We start from the raw sequence: 17,233 nt of genomic DNA on the forward strand, positions 1-17,233 counted from the left end.
TTTGTGAAGTAAATAGGAATTCCTTTTTGTGTTGTATCACGTTGCCGTTAGATACGGGTGCTCTAAGGCTTTAGCGAGCGTTGGCAGACTGAACGCTATAAGAATGGGATATAGAGCCATCGCCAGCGACACTCTGATGATCGTTTCCGTTTGAAGGGTAAAAACAATCGTTGAAGTCTAATAATCTTGATCTTGTGCTTGGTGAACAGCTAAGACTTGCGAATATAAAGATATCTATATTTTTTTCGAAATTAGTTAGGATATCCGTTTATCGATGTCCTATATGGTCGAATGTTTCGAGCTATAGATACGCTCAGTACATAACCATATCAATTCTATGGTTGAGATCTTCTTAACGCTTAACAAAACCGCATACAATTTTCCATAGGCCATCAATTGCACTGTTCTAAGTATCGTGAGATTGAAAGGACAAGTACTAATCAAGTAATTCGTATGCACTAAATAATTTGAGATGGAATATATTTAGCTATACTAAGTACAAAATCGCATATGACAAAAAACAATTCGACCTTCCTAAAGGACGTCAGAAAGCACGTAGTGAAAAACAAGCCAAACATCTCCAGCCTCCACGAAGCACGGCCTCATCGGGTGAATCGGATGGATACCCAGGTTTGTCACTTTCTCAAGTAGGACCGTATCATTCTTTTTATCAAAATTGTTGCAGTAGTATAGCCTTTACTTGCATGGGCCGATTCTGGGTGACGTCTGAGAATTACACACAGCTAGGTCGTTGAACAACGAAACTGTGAGGCATGGAATAAGGGACATGTTCCTTGAAAAGAAAGCAGACAGTGGAGGGCTGAGAAACCGGGCGGTAGTTGTCTGCATTTGTTTTCTGACCTTTTTTCAGATACAGGTGAAAACACATTGATGAAAAGTGTCTGGGACAACGCTATAAGATCTGATGAAAATGAGGCCTGGAGATTCAGCGAGAAAATGACAAAATTCTTTTGAAAATTGTCAGGTGTAAAATTCGTCGTTGTGTCCAGTTTAGCCAGCCGTCTAACTATAGGAGATGATAAAGAGGTCAACCGGTTTGTCCAGAAATTTGATATTGACTGATAATGCTCAGAGAATTGGAGGGCAGTATAATGAGGTGTCGAGCTCGATCAAGACCTCAATTTCGTCAGCGGGTGTGTGTGCAATAGAAGTCGACGACAACATCAGTGGGAGCGACTCGAATCCTTGTAGTCAAGACCTAGCGTATCGGAACAACGAACGAGAGTCACAGGACTTAAGCTTACATTTCGTCAGGATTATCGAATGCGCGGCCTTAGATAGTGGAACAACATGGGGAAAAGTTGATAAAAACTTTTAGACAAGCAATATGGTTTCAACTAGACGAATTAGAGTCCACAATAGGCGTGAATTAGATCACCAAGGATTGACGATCTTAGCCTGTTAATGACGTTATGGTTTAGGTTCCAACCCTAGATAGAAGTAAACATAAAAGACCTTTTCTGTATCCATGTCATTTACGTCGTCGCAAGTGTTAAAGAAAACCTTCTCCAGTTTATTTTGTTTAACCAGACGGTAATAGATGTCCAATAGAATTGCAGTAATGCATCAAACAAAGTGGCTTCATTAACTCGAAATCCCTGTCAAGGTCCGGGTGTCAGCTCAGTAAATCATCCAGGTTACCTATAGCAATAGATCTGACTCACCTTGACCGCCGCATAGCTCTAGATCGTACGGAGCCATCTTGGCCTGCTTCCACGTTGCGTTTGGTGTTCAGCAACTTGCGCATATAGAAGAAATGTGGATTTCGACGCAATACAAATCGAATAGCCTCATTCACTTCAGTGTTAAAGAAACAATATAACAAGGCTACCAATACACCCTGCAAGAACGCAGCGTAGAATAGCAACATTTAGTAAGATTATTCAGACATCTATGTTTTAAGTAAGACAATGTTTTGCTATACACCGAAAACAAGTAGTACAGAAAAAAACGAACGGGTTCTATTTGACGTAGCTTACGTGCCTATTTTGCCTTTTCATAGTGGTCATCATTTTAAGGGGAAGGGGTTAAGAATAGGCCTCTCTTACCGAGTGGATGCAATGTTTGGGACCGTTGGATAGTGTGCACGCAGATCAAATCGTTATACGGGTGTAGCGTGCTTGCTTAGTGGGTCGTCTCGTTTATTTCTATTGCAACAAGCGTTTATTTCGTGCAGGTTAAGCAATGAAATAACTTCCTCCTATAACCCAGTATTTCTTTTCCATAGATATGCATAAAGGGAAGGCAGACGATTTGCAACTTTAAGTAGTTCGAGATGTTGGGTCTGTTCTTTGAGATTATAGCACACTCGTGCTATGGTTGGGGAAGACCTGTCTGATTAGCAGAATATGGACACCGATAACGGCAACATTAAATTGTACGCATGAAGAGATATTGCGCACGTTTGATATCTGAAAGACAACACTAGAAATTATGAGGCTTCTTAGGGGAGATTTTGAGCAGAAGGATCCTGTGCGCGATATCTATCAGTTGGTATCGTCTTAAACATTCTAATTTAGACAATAGTGTATATTCCAACGAACCTTTTATTACATATTTCAATTGGCAACTCAGAGCATCTACTATTGTCTAGCTTTAAAACAGCATGTAACCCGTTCACAGTTGTCGACGCTAGCTTGGTCGCGCTCTTTCTAGTTTATCTTTTTTAAGATGGTCGCAAGACAGGCAGATAGCAACATGTTAAACCACCGCCCGCTAAGTTCAGTTTGTCTATATTCTAAACTTAAATGGGCTCAGTTATCCTCGGGGCTATGGTTCTAACTGAGATTTGAACGGGGCAATATTTTCCTGTGACGAAACAGCAATTGCGTGTCATCCATTTTGCAGGAGATAATCAATATAACTTAGTAAATATAGTAGCATAATAAATTTACTCGATTTTTTTTATTTAGCTAAATTTATTAAAAACATTGCAACTTTTGATGGCCAAAAGCACAGGGCCTTACAAATTACTTGCGCGCAAAAGTTTCAGAAGGACAACCGTGTTTAATGGAAACACTTACAAACTGTACAGGAAAGCAACTGCTCAAAGTAACACGACCAAAGCGTCGCTAGACTTATTGTCTTGCGCCTGCATGATTTAATCTCCGCAAGTCTTTTTTTTTTTGGAAAAAAAAGGCTAATTTCTATGTTTTACGCCATAAAATGCCCAAACTACATGCCTAGCTGGTCAGTAGGTGGACTCAACACTCAGAAATCGTATATCGTATTGTGCCGCGATGAACGTTTACGTTGATAGAGCTTAGAGCATCAGGGTAACTACTATTTACCCCTAAGCACATATGAGTTTAATGTATTACATTCATATGTAGAAGGCTTTTATCGACGTCGCCATTGCCTTTAAATATTGTTTTAAAACGTGTGTCTTTAGCACGAGACGAAGCGTGTCTTCATTCTGCTTTAAACTTTACTCACCTCATGAATCAGCAAATAGGTCATCATTACATCATAGCTACTGACAATAATACCAGTGTTGCACTAGCGTCGAAATCCGAGAAAAAAGTCCTTCACGGTAAATAACAACGTATACGTACGTATCGTACGCGTTTGTAATCGTATTTGAAATTTCAAGTACTTATTCGCGAAACTGTATGGGAACCGATCTGATGGAGGCTTTAAAGAAAGAGAACTAACTTTATGTTACTTTGGAATATAAAAAGGATTATTGTATGAAAAACACGCAAGACAAATACAAAACGAACCATAAACGAAGGAGATCTGAACCTTTTTTTTTTTTTTTTTTTCGCTGAAGACGACGTTTGAAAACGTAGTTACGTCGCTTATTTTTTTATCGCGCTTTCTTTAGATTTTTTTTTTTGCTAAACATACGAACAGAAATGACACACACTAGGTAGGTATTGTTTTTTTTTATTTTTTATTAAGATTAAGATACGTTGGCCATTATAGCTCCATAACCAAGCTCACTTTAGCATCTACCCTCATATTCAAGCAGTAAAATTATCTCAGCGGTACGTCATGTACCCTCAGAGATGCTTCGTGCTACTCTCGTAAATCAAACTAAAGCCGCCAGACTGTGAGACAATTCAAAATTGTCAACGCTTGGAATACAGAAGCTGGCTTATTGAGTGAAGGGTCTGGTTTATCAGACACTATCACCTGAGATATTTTATTTTTAACCTACGCAGCGGTGAGCTCGCTTCGGTCAAAAGCTAAACGGTCACATGATTAATGTACGGGCTTTGAGGCCACTTTAGTGATTTTTAAAGAACTGGAAAAAGACCGTACTGCTATTGAGCACGCTACAGGACTGCAAGAAGTATGATGCGAAAAAGGATAATTCTGAGGCTATCCTCCTTTAGTTCGTCAGGTCCTCGAGTCTATGCCTATTAACCTAATGCTACATCCTCCACTTGTTTTTTGATGAAAAAAAATGACATACTCTAACCTAAACGATTAATTTGAGCTTTACGTTTGATGCCTTCGCTAAGCATGATTTTAGATGGCTGGCTGCAAGCATAATAGGGGTGCGCGTCAACGCCTTGTTTTGAACCTCTTTACGTACCCCTAGCTTAGTAAACACATATGTTACCATTGCACCATTACCACATATATACATATGTATGTATATAAATATATATTACATAATGCAATACGAATAGTTACAAAGTTCTTTTAAATACCTATTCAATCGAATTTCTATATATTGAGATAGACTCGAGCGAAAATCTAATCGTTGGTCGAACACAGCCCCAATAAATAAACTATCTTGAAGCCATAATTTTGTCTCTGTCTCACATATAGTCTGTTTTTTTCATGTGGAACACTTTTCAAAATGAAGATCGAATAAACCGTATTTGTTTCGGCGGGATACGTATATATAAAGAACATGAAGGCTGGACAGAAGAGGAAGAAATCCCCGCGTTAATTTGAACAATTGTTTTCATTGCTTTACAGTTTCGTTATAATTTTGTCTATTTGTCGCTCTGTCATCTTTGTTTACCTTAGAAGACAATATCAATCATCGTTATCTTTTCAAGCCCACCGGCTATTGTCACTGCGAAGGTGGTTATTGCGTACGTTGATCTCTTTTAAGTCATAACGTGATTTTACTAGGTCCAACGTTTATTCCCCTTATCACACCCTGTTGAGAGCGTCCTGTCATCAGTCATCACGACTAGTGAGCCCAACTACGCGTAGCAAATTGCTTCAATTTTAAATTGGTCAATACAGAATAAATAAGGAGACTCGCAGGGACGTACATCAACGAGACCAGCTCAATTTAAAATTTTAGGATCAACGCGTTCGACTGGAGACGCTAGCCAACGACCGTGCTATGTACGGGGCGTATTGCACCATATTCGGTACAAATACACATCGTCCCCCACTTCGAGAAATTTCACATCGAACCCTTTGCGATGTACGTTCAGCTTTTTGGAAAAACCTATAAGGTAAAGAGAAACAGAGTTGCTGAAAAAAACTTTGGAACTTTTCCATAGGGCGGAGTGCAGTTGACACCTATAGTGTAAGCTAAAAGTGGCTGGCCGATATCAGGTAATTTACGACAATTTTATGTAAAAATAATGCATTATATTTGACGATCTCATTGGTACAACAGTAGATAAAGGAGAATTTTCTGCGAAGGTCGAATATCTAATACAACAAACCACATGAGCGCAGCAAAATGGAGGTCACAGATAATGGAATTAGTTTCGTCTGATTTAACATGGGCACCTAATCACGTTTAGATAAGTAATCAATGTAAGATCTACCGAGAGCATTTATTGTATAAACGAAAGAGATAACAAATAGATTTTAAGCTACTTGTGTAATGAATAATTAATTCAGTGCAACGAATCACTCCGCCTTTTTCTCAGTACCAAATAAGTGACAGTTACTTATCCTTTTTTCATCAATGCGTATAATGCAGAATCGTGTTCCACTCGGAAACTATCACACTGAAATAGTTTTTAACTATACTGTTATAAGCTGTTAGTTATACATACGCACATAAACACATCATACGTACGCGCATACTTCTAAATACGTGATCTTATCAATTGTTTTTCTTCTCAGTTTAGGTCTTCCAGCACTCCAGTATCAGCGTATATGATAAAACAGTATGATCACTTCCTTTCTAATAACACCCACCATTAGGCACAGATGAAACAATTCATTCGTTGCTTTTGGACTGTTAGCCCCACAAGCCTCCGAATCGTCTTTTTTTTTTTTCTTAAATCGACTGATCCTATAAACTAACGACATTTTTTGTGACATCGACCATGGCGGCAGAGCATCTCTAGGCACGTAAGGAAGTGTCTTCCTCTGCTAGCGTCCCAAATAGAAAAAAACTGCTCCCAAAGTAAAAGGGGTTTCGAGAATAGTTCCTACCACACATTTTGCCTTTAAGTCCGCTAAAAAAAAACACAAACAAAAGAATCATCGAATGAGCTTTTAAGCGAAGCTTGTTAAGAAAACTGCTGTAAATTCTTAATGATAATGCAGATTTTTGAGTCCTTCTTACAGTTTCTTTAACTAACTTGTATAGAATAAGCGCTTTGGCTGATGATGATCTGCGGATTCAATTACGGCAGAATACGAAGAAAGAAATTAACACACGCGGGTTTGGTCTCAGGGCGAACGCTTTTGTTCCGGACAGGAGTTGATTCAACGCTTTTACGGTCGCCTCGCAGAAAGCGAAGTATTTTAAGGCTTATTTTTATCAATTTTATTATGCACGTTATTGTGTTACGTTAGTTAATGACAATTTCCGCCGATGTCGCTTCAATCGCTAGAAACAAACACACAGTGATCAGTGCATACTGCCCGAAGGAAAACCAAATCGTTATCGTTTTTTCGATTGGAACATTTCCTGCCTTTGATGTTAGCGATGGCGAGGGTCAACTATCTCCCGATCTTTACAACTAGACATAATTAGTAGTAGATACATAACATTTCACAAAAACCATTTTGTTAAACTATAACAGTATCTGTCCACTGGTCTAAAGAGTTATGGGTAAGAGAAGATAGCAAATATCATACAGAATAACGGTGACGATAGATGTGGTCACCATCAAAAGCCATGCACGAATTCAAAATATAAATATTCGAAAATAATTTGTAGGAGGCTTAGGCTTCGACTCGCAGCTAAATGAGAATCACATTATACAGAGCAATAAATACAACACGCAGGGAGAACCATGTCGCAAAATGCAGAAAAAAGTAACCCGGGTGCCTGGTCTCGTTTAGAGGCAACTTACAAATAAGCGAAATCAACTTGCTTTGAACATGCTTCATAGCTTTTTTCATAATTTAATAGGTTTTAACTTGAAAAACAAAAAATGTTTCTAACGAAATTACGAAAAGCAGTATTGAAAAGGATAAAAATACCCTAAGAAAGCAGACAGAAGAATGTTATAGTTTAACTTAACTGAGCTATAATGACAGTACTGGAGTGTGTAGTATACAACAGAGTATCTACTCTGTCTTATTATTTAAATCAACTTCTTATTTTTAAGCAACATATATTTTTCTTCGAGTAATACTTCGGAACTACTTTGTTACATTAATCCGATTAGTTCTCATAAGGTGTGCAAAAGAGCAAGTTCTGAGGTAGCTTAACGGTAACAAATTTCGATCGAAATGGACGTATTTTATGTTAGCGATATTTAACATCATGCTTTGTCAAAAGTGCTCGCATTTTTAATAATAACGCATAAAATTTTCCTGTCTCATTGACAGAAGCAACGTTGGCTACTACTTTTCTATTAATTTAGATATATCTGAATATACGGTAATTTTATCTAATCTATGTAATCTAAGATATGGTTATAGAGCTTAAAATAAGGAATGTTTCTTGAAGAACTGATCTACTGAAATGATTAGGATCCTGTAACGTAAGTAACGAGCTTCTTTCGTCCTGAAGAATACTATATATATATTATAGTTGTTGCTATTGTAGGTATTAAAGCTCTCTGAAATTTCCGGCGCTTGACCGATATCACTGCATTTCGAGCGTTGTAACATTTTGCTGTTCGAGATGCTCCCATAACATATTGTATTACATGTACAATCTATTTCATTTTTTGAAGGAACAAAAGAAGCCCACACGCACAGGAGTCTCAAAAATCGTTAGAAGTGTGTTAAGTAAGCTCTATTTTAACAAACAAGATCTGATTCTTTTTTCTTGTCTAGAAGTGCACTCGATGCCCGGGTCCTTTTTTGTTGGTATATTCTTACAAGCTAAAAAGAAAACACATAAAAAATCCATACATCAACAACGACGGCACATGTCTGCCGTTCCCAAAAACGGCTGCAGCATCGGCGTTGGCTCGCTACGTTCCGCGACTGTGTTTTTCCCCAGACTTCCCGCGACACATTCTGATATATTTGCCTGTTGCCATACTTCAAACAACGTGTATACTTATCTGCAGTATGACACCCTGAAGAAGGCCAGTCTAAGCGTCGTTCGTGAAGGCAAAGTATAGCTAGAGTTAGATGCCATGTGGGAGTCCACGTAATATATGTGCCACATGTTCCCGTTGCCATGGTAGTTGAGAGGTCTCTACTTCTACTCACTATTTAAAGTTAGGCCATATCAAGCGCCATAGCTAGCCTTCCCCCGCTAGCTTCGTCTGACCCCTATCGGTAACGAACGACACAGATGACTGAATAGCTCTCCTTCCTCTTGCGCTTACTTGTTCGCCGACCGCACGTTAGAGGGAATCCTGCTGTGTCTCTCTTTCTGTTTGCATATGTTCGATATATTTCTTTCACAAGGAGCTTTTTGTAGGCTCCGTCCACGTCGTTGCCTTAAGCGCCAGACCAGACATCCAGCACAACTTCTTCGCCGCCCGTCCGTCTATCCGTCCGTCAACAACATAGCGCTCTCTGCTACCCGCTTCCGGGCAGAGCACGAAACGACATCGAACAATGCGTACAAATTATCTCTAGGCTAAGCGCTATTGACACTATATTACTATATAGTATGAACACTTTCGGTACAGACTAAGAGATTAAAGTTGGCACACGCTGCTTCTTCACGAAGCAGTTGATATGCGGCTATACGGAGCAGCGGGTAAGCCGCCTTTGACAGTGCCGGAGGCTGCCAACGAGTTCCGCCCTGATACAATTGTTTGGTTACAATCATCGACGGTGACTGATCAGAGGTGAAGATTTTGCGTGTTATTACGAGACTGGACAGACAGTGTGAGGAAATGATGAGCGTGTGAAACAGCGGCAAAAGACGTTTTTCCCTGCAAAAAATCTTTCGAACCATTCTACTAAGCAGGCAAATTTCTATATGAGTACAAAACGAACGCAAGCGACGTACACATTTAGAACGATTGATTTTTTTCGGTTTGCGCTTCCGTTCTTCCAGTGTTGGTAGGATCTCGAGACGCTTGTACGTTTTTGGCACTGCCACATTACAGTGAATTATTCCCTACGCAATTTGCATTCACACACGTAATAAAAAAAGGTTCTGAAGGCTATGAATTTGGTGTTTTTATTTGTATACTTGTTTTTTATTCTTCTATGTAATTATTCTGTGCGGTTCCGTTTCGAAGTTCTAATCCATCTACAGGGCTAGACGCAACGGCCAAAAACGATTAAGATAGATGAATATACAACCGAGATGGATGCCACGCGTATCCTGGCAGTCTTAGCCTTTGCCCACCGATTCTGGATCGCAGGCCAACAGAGGACACCCCCAGCCAGTATTCGTGTTATCCTCCGCTTGCTCCAAAAACTTATTTTACGAACTAACACTTGCTACGCTATCACGGCTAAACTTTCTAATGTTCGTGCGCCTGTTATGTTTTATTCTCTTTCTCGGAAATGTCATGCAGTTGGAAAGAGTTCGTATTTGGACACGCCACTTGTCAAGGCCAAGGTGACAAACAGACCATCAACAAGCCAAAGGGGATAAAATTAATTATAATGGCAACTCAACCTTCGCTTTACCCTTCGCCTGCTTCTTGACACTAATTTCGTTATGTTGAACTTAGATACATGACAATAGGAATGCATTGTTTTAAGAATAATAAATAATTGTTTCTGTATGTAATAAATAATGTGATTGCCCTATTATATGGGCAAAGCTAAATCAAATCATTATAGAAATCCTATCTTCTCTTCAATAATGCATCCAAAGGGCCTCTGAGCGTCCATTACAATATTTACCATTGCCACGCAAATTTCCAGAGAGGCATTTGTCAAGCCAGTGTTAAAAAGCCGCGAAACTTCGGAAAATAAAAAAAATTCGAAACATTCCGTTTCAAATAGTGTATTACCACTTTCAGGACGGCTGGTCCTTTTTCGAATATTTTGAATCTAGGTACCTTGTCGTATGAAAGTTTTGAGTAATACCCAGACAATAATGACCTTTGTCAACAAACTCTGCTATATTTTGGTCGTGCTGATTACGCACGGCACTGCGTCGTGTTCTACATCTGAAGATAGAAGTGTATTTAAAACAATATTATATAGCTAGAAAATAGAAAAAAACAAATCTGTCTTGGATGCCCTTAGCGATCAGATGAAACCTGGTTAGCACTTGGAAAAACGTCTATATTTATATATGTACAATTATTTCGATGCTCTTTAAAGTCATTTTCAAAGAGAAAGTAGGAAAGTGAGTGTTAAATCTAGTCCGTTGTCCCATTGATTCATTCTACTGTTCTGCCTACTTTAAAGTATGCCACTTTGTGAGTATGAAAAATATTAAGCGAAAAAACAACGCATGGCCAAAATTTTACAGTACTGCTGCTTTTAAGTCATACGCTGAGATGCGGTTTTCAGCAGACTACAATTCTGTGATATATACATATATGGGGTATTGATCGCTCTAGGGGCCAGCAGTAAGCTTCACATTTGCCCTATTACTAACAACATATAATTGCTTGCACCTTGCTTTTATATGAACGAATCCAGAGGTTAGGCAAAATTTTGTCCGTTGTGGGATCCCTGAGTTTGTGTGAACACTAATAACCGACCCCTTCGTATTGCGATCTGCAGATGATTAGTCGTTGTTCTCAAAGCAGTTTTTGACTTTGCTGGGCCATGCTAAATTTAGAGAGGCCATGAGACAATTTCCGCCGTGAAAACGTAACGTACTTCGTCATTCGTACTGATTGAATGGAAAGCCTTACTGAAGAGTCGAAGTTAACCGAAGCGGGTTCGGAGATTCCGCAAATAGCCTTTCACAAGCAAATGACGAAACACCCTTATGCTAAATAATAGTGTACCGTCTATATTGAGTTAGAGATGTGATCAGCAATTGATTCAGCAATAACATTACTCATTTTATGCAAATATATAGTTAATCTATATTTATGAAGCTTTTGGAAAACTTTTGTAATCCTATTTGATAATTAAGTATCTGAAATGTTTCTAACTAATAAACCACATGTATGGTTGAAATTGCACTCGTAAGCTTTCGCCTGCTGTAACCAGAATAGTTTTCTAGTAGATCGTAGGATGTCGCTGGTGTAATGTTTTGACAGGCTCTCGACTGAGAGGCGGTATATTCAAATTTAGCTTATTTAACTTTCGCAGTATCTGAAAATATGCTTGTCCGGTTTCCTACGACTCATTTTTTTACTATAATAGTTTACCTAAGCTCCAGTATACAAGCGTCTCAGATTAAATCAAAATCGCCGTTGTTGCTTTAAGAGCTAGAAAGCATAAATAATCACATATACATTCAAGTTGTCTTTGCTAATCGTTTAGTTTTTATAGCTCCTGAATTCATTTATATAATGGAAAATGTTCCTATTTTCTGTATTACGTCTATTGGTTTCACATTCAAACGAATTCGTCTTGAAGAAAACGTGCCTTAAAAACAGGATATCTATATAAATAGATATCCTATATAAAGAAGAAATGTGGAGCATAGTTACCTTATATGCCTTACATCTCTTCTGGTCATCTAAAAAATCGCGAACAAAATAATAGGACATTTTTTACTAAAAAAAAAAATATATAAAGATAAGGAAATTTACCTGAAACGACGAGAATGTTTGATCTATGTACATCCAGTAGACTTCAACTTGCGGCGAGAGCAGGTCGGCAGCTATAGAAGCCACTAACAGTAATGAATAATGGGACCCAAAGAGCGGAACCAAAACCAGCGTCGATTTGAACCATTTTCTGAAAATATTAGAGAGAAGGAGAGAGACAGAGGAGAAAGGGACACGGAGAGAAAGAGGGAGCGATATTGTAGATCAGTAGTTTAGTACCAAAAACGGAGTGTAAAAAGTTTAGAAAGTTAACTTACGATTCAACCAAAAATCCTTGACATGTTTTTATGCCTGTTAATTATCGAGGTAAGATGATAATACGTAATGAATAATTTCAAAGATATTCCTAGGAGTATGTATAAGTATGAATCGGTACTAATTATTTAGATTTTTAACTTTAAAAATCAATGCGAATAACCATCAAAGGACAGTGAAGCTCGAAATCGGGCACCTATTATAACAATAAGTAATGAAGTATATTTGCGCTCTAATTACCTAAGCGAAACGTTAGGGCAAGACACCGCAACGAAGCAGTTATTTCCGTTCTAATATGATGCGCTCTCCTCTCCTGCCTTTCACAGGATTTTTCGTAATTTCTCGTCGTCTAGCCCAAACTTCAAAGTTAGTCCTTGAAAAAACTTTTCTTAAATTTGCACAACTGGTTCGTCCCTTTTCGACAGGACAACGTCATTGTTTTAAGGCTCACAGCATAGCGTTTTGAAACCGACAGGAAATATTTCAAATGCCAGCTAAAGAACCCGGTGCAGGAAGCACTCGCCCTACAGTGACGTTCTTACGCGTCGACACGTCGCTTATTATTAACTGGCAAAAAAAATCGAGATTCCACATTTAATGCCCATAAACCAGCTTGAAATAGACAGTATACTATATACTATAAGTACTGCATATACAAGTATGATCCCACCTTTCTAACTAATACCAGAATCGCTTTTATACTACCACCAATTTTTCTTAGGGCTTTTGCCAAAGAAGAATTTATGTCGTTACCTTTACACACGTTTCAGCACAACTTTTCGTCACTACCTAAAATATTTCGTAAGCGTTCCAAGGTACCTCGCACAATGGTGTTTTTGTGAACGTCCCTTAATAATAGATCGCCTTCCTTTTGTCGGCAGCGAAACACTGAGGGACAGATGTCCTTCGATGGTCGTTTTTGCCCTCTTAGCCTGATTCTAATATTGGCCAGCACAAAGCAACGGGTAAACTTTTTTGTTTAGTTGAACCGGCGTCATTTTCGATCATCGTCGCCAGTAAGTTATCGTGCCGACTTGGCGTGCGACAGATAAGACATTGCAGTGTTGCGTATCGAACTTAATGCATTGTGTTAACGGCCGTAACAGTTGCCCTAGTCGCAGAAATTCAAGAGCAAGTAGCCCGTCACGACACAGTATTTCCTAAATGATGTTGGCTTTTATCCACTGTATAGAATGCGACGGTCTTTGGCGTTTGAAGATGTTTCTTCTCAAAGCAGCAAAATGTCTTTCGAAAGGTATAATATCGGCACAATCCGAATCCATTGATGACCGACGAAAACAAGTCATCAGCCCAATGCTCAGATTGAAGGCGTTAACGTCTACTGAATGAGACGGTTACTGTAGAATAAAAACGTATTGTACAAAGGATCTGATTAACCCAATAGATACAATGTTTGTGCTTGGATATATCTGTTCCGTTGTTATACATAAATTACATCCGGATATTGAAAACGTTTCTCACAACGTAAAAATTGCGCGTCATCCACGCTTCGATTCTCAATCCAGAAATCACTGTATTTTCATAGAGATTTTTTATTTTACACATATTCCTTTGTAATATATATGTACTAGACTGCTGTGTTCGTGTAAAGAAAAACACTGTTAATTCAAATAGTAGCGGTAATGTTAATATGCCTATGTCAGGAACCTGACAAAAAATGCAATGTATAATGTGATCATACTTATTTGAATAGAAAAGACGACGGCCTTTCTACACAAAATTTTTCGACTTACAATCGCTCAAAGGTTAAATTCTGTGCCTCGTTATGTTGAGCACCTCAGACGCGTTGTATGTCCCAAATACAGGCATCCGCAATACGCCTCACCAATTGACACAACCCGCATTGGCCTCGGGGGTACCGGATCATTTTCCTATACTTTGAACTCACAATCGTAGAAAGAAGCGATTTCAGGAAGGGTAGCCTACAATGCGCTGATGAACGAATAGGTGGCTGGTTGGCGCTTACTTTTAATTGGTATGCAAGGAGAAACGTCAACCATAACGATTGATGCATTATCCTGCTCGTTTGCACCGTTCATTTACATAATAATTTCGCTTTGTTTTCTAGGAATCGACAACACCAAATAGCCTTTTCTCGCTAGCGAACGTAGCATAAATGTGAAATATAATAGAGATTTAGTCTTTACTCGCTCACAGATGCAAAGGGCGAAACACAAGAAGAGTTTCAGCTGTCCACCTCCTGCGTTTCCTTGGATTTCTTGCAAGCCCTTGATTTTGCTAACTATCATTGTTGTCAAATGGCTCTGCTTACTTATTCTGATCATCTGATGATATTCGGTCGCATTATCTTTGACAACGAAACTCTGGACGAGTCTCACTTAGGTAATCTCATCTGAAACCATTAAAGAGAGCGGGCATAGCTGAGGCTCAACTCAGTAGAATTGCAAAGAGATAGATCTATGCATCTGCATTCCGAGGTAATAGGTCCTGCGTGACCCGTAGATTTTCATCATTGTCGCTGCAATAATCCACGCGGTTGTTTCCTCTACGTAAAATTGCGATCTTACCAATCATTCATTTACGTGACAGTGTTTGGCAACGACGACACAAAACCGTGGTAAAAAGGAGAGCCTATAAAAGGCAAAAGTTATTTGTCGTACTGCATTGCAAAAAATTTACATCATATACAACGTAAGGAAAAATTCACATAGTGTTGGGTGAACATGTTTTCTTTGTGATGGATGGATGGATAGTATGAACTCCATAGCCAGAAAGAAGCTCTATTTAGACTACGTTTTTCACGCTCGACCTTAGTCTGTGTTGTGCACAGAAAACCAAGTGTATTTTATTAAGTCTTGTAATTGTATTATCGGCAATATTCTTCTGGTTAATTTGAGATACGTGTAACTCCGGTATCCGTAGCGATGGCAAACCTTGTGATCTTCTAGCGCCTATGTTAAGGCACCCACCTTAATTTACTTGCGACTTGCTAAGCTATATATTACATGGAGATCTTTGTAAGGGTCCATAGATTTGAAGGGTGATGTTTAATCTACATAACTTCATTCAGCATCGTTCGATTCAGTGAGTTTTGGCTCAAATCCAAGGTCCTGCGGCCAGTAATTGCAAGTCTCGTTCGGGTTCTCGTCTCACGGGACGGAGACGCGAACGAAACAGTTTGGCCCTCGCAGATACAATAGACCTACACACTGTCTTTCTTCGAATAAATAACAGGTCCAAAAATGAACAAAGTTCGAGAATAGTGCTTATCCGATGGGCAGTTTGTAGCCATTGATGGCGACCACCCATTGCTATTTAGGCGTCCGTTTCAGGCCACGGTGTACTGGCAACGTACACAAACATTGCATATTTGGTAAAACGTGTTGTGTATTCGATCATGACATTTGCTCCTAGTCTGCTTCCTGAAATCGTAGTGAACTTTTCGTAGACGCAACACATCCCCTACCTTTCCTTTTAACGCTTTCTACGAGCATTCTGTCTAATAGCATTGGTTAAACTGAAAATTGCGACTTCCGAAAATGTTTTTAAGCTAGTTACTCGCTTTTATCATGAACGTTTACCAATGTGACCATTTTTATAGTGGCCGCTTCAGTTACCGGGTAAGCATAAATGAACGGTACCCAATCATATGTTGGATTACAGTTATAATATATACGAGCACGTCAGCTTTGCTATTTCGCTGGGAAAATTATGAATATTGTGCCAGCAATTGCTGAAGAACTGATACGAGGAATCGATCTATAATAGTTGCCTACCGAAACAGAAGTTGGCGACGAGTACAAGCGTCGGAAGTCTACGCTTCAGATTCTACGTAAACCGATATTCTATCTGTGGCGAAGTGAGGAACTATTTTAGCGGTAGTACTGACTCTGCGCGTTAATGTTAAAGAAGTACAAAGTTCTTGTACACGACTACATGGTACAGCACGATAAGTGGGCAACATACAAATATGACAGATCAGTCTCAGACATGGGTCTGATGGCCAACGTATTTGATTGCCATTGCAGTGAAAGATTCTTCATACTGCTATCAAAGGCTATACCTTCATGTAGACATTTCTCTTGGAAGCATAAAGTTTCTGAAAACGTATTGCAGCCAGCAACGTATGTCAAGCGTGACCTTTTGTGATTGTTGCTCGTAAAATCATACGTCAACAATCACAAACGGTCGATTGTTATAAAGCAATGACAAACAGATGTGAGACATGATTTAAGGAAGCGGGATCTTTATAAACGTAAAACATGTTGCCCATTCTTTGTCGAAGCTAGTGCTCATATATATATATATATATGTATAATGCTTCTATTTGTTTGATTATATTTATATATGGGATAATAATAGCAGGTTTTAGTCAATTTACGAATACTAAAAACGTGTTAGATGAGACCTGAAACTATAGACCGACACGCTGCCTATTAGAAGAACGTATGCGAATGGTACCGCTTCATATATATAGCAGCACGCGAAACCGTTTGGTGACCTTGCGGTAATTTATAATCGAAATTTACTAGCCGCATTGAGCTGCTTTCGCTGTGCACCAGTTAAATGCATAGAGACGGATAGCCGGCATGCACGGATAGTTTCGTCCGGCCATAGAGTTGGGTAACTATGAAGATCATGGCATTATCTTCAATGCTTCTACTACTATAACTATCATAATGTAGAGCACACATTTTCAGATTTCTCAAAAGATTTAGCTCTGTTTTTATGCAAGCTTTGCCACAATTCGTGGCAAAGCTTGCATAGTCGTGAAAAAAACATCAAGCCAAACGTTCTAGAGTCATTGCACTCGATGAAGAGACCATGCTCTGATCATGCGTTTGGGCTGTACGGGTTTGTCTGAGCAGAGCGACTTACTTCGACATATCTCGGAAGACGCTATTCAGGCTGAATAACCGCGATGTGCTCTGGTAGACAACCAGTTATTAAAAAATGTTTCTGATTTAAATGAATAT

General features: G+C 39.1%; 1 protein-coding gene and 1 long non-coding RNA gene across 2 annotated transcripts in view; one reads left to right on the forward strand and one right to left on the reverse strand.

The window, feature by feature from the left end:
- Window positions 1-17,233, reverse strand: part of LOC111247358 (secretin receptor-like) — a 95,963-nt gene that overhangs the window by 2,366 nt on the left and 76,364 nt on the right. Inside the window, exons 11-12 of the mRNA XM_086985539.1 lie at window positions 12,003-12,150; window positions 1,686-1,861 (exon numbers count right to left, since the gene is read on the reverse strand). Of these exons, the coding sequence (XP_086841665.1) occupies window positions 1,686-1,861; window positions 12,003-12,150 (324 nt within the window). The remainder of the gene's footprint in view (window positions 1-1,685; window positions 1,862-12,002; window positions 12,151-17,233) is intronic.
- Window positions 8,081-10,123, forward strand: LOC147757110 (uncharacterized). Its single transcript, XR_015324731.1, has 2 exons — window positions 8,081-9,167; window positions 9,849-10,123. It is a non-coding gene; the product is annotated as an uncharacterized LOC147757110 (long non-coding RNA).

This window comes from Varroa destructor, unplaced genomic scaffold, assembly GCF_002443255.2.
Source record: "Varroa destructor unplaced genomic scaffold, Vdes_3.0 BEIS01000003.1, whole genome shotgun sequence".
NCBI classification, from domain to species: Eukaryota; Metazoa; Arthropoda; class Arachnida; order Mesostigmata; family Varroidae; genus Varroa; species Varroa destructor.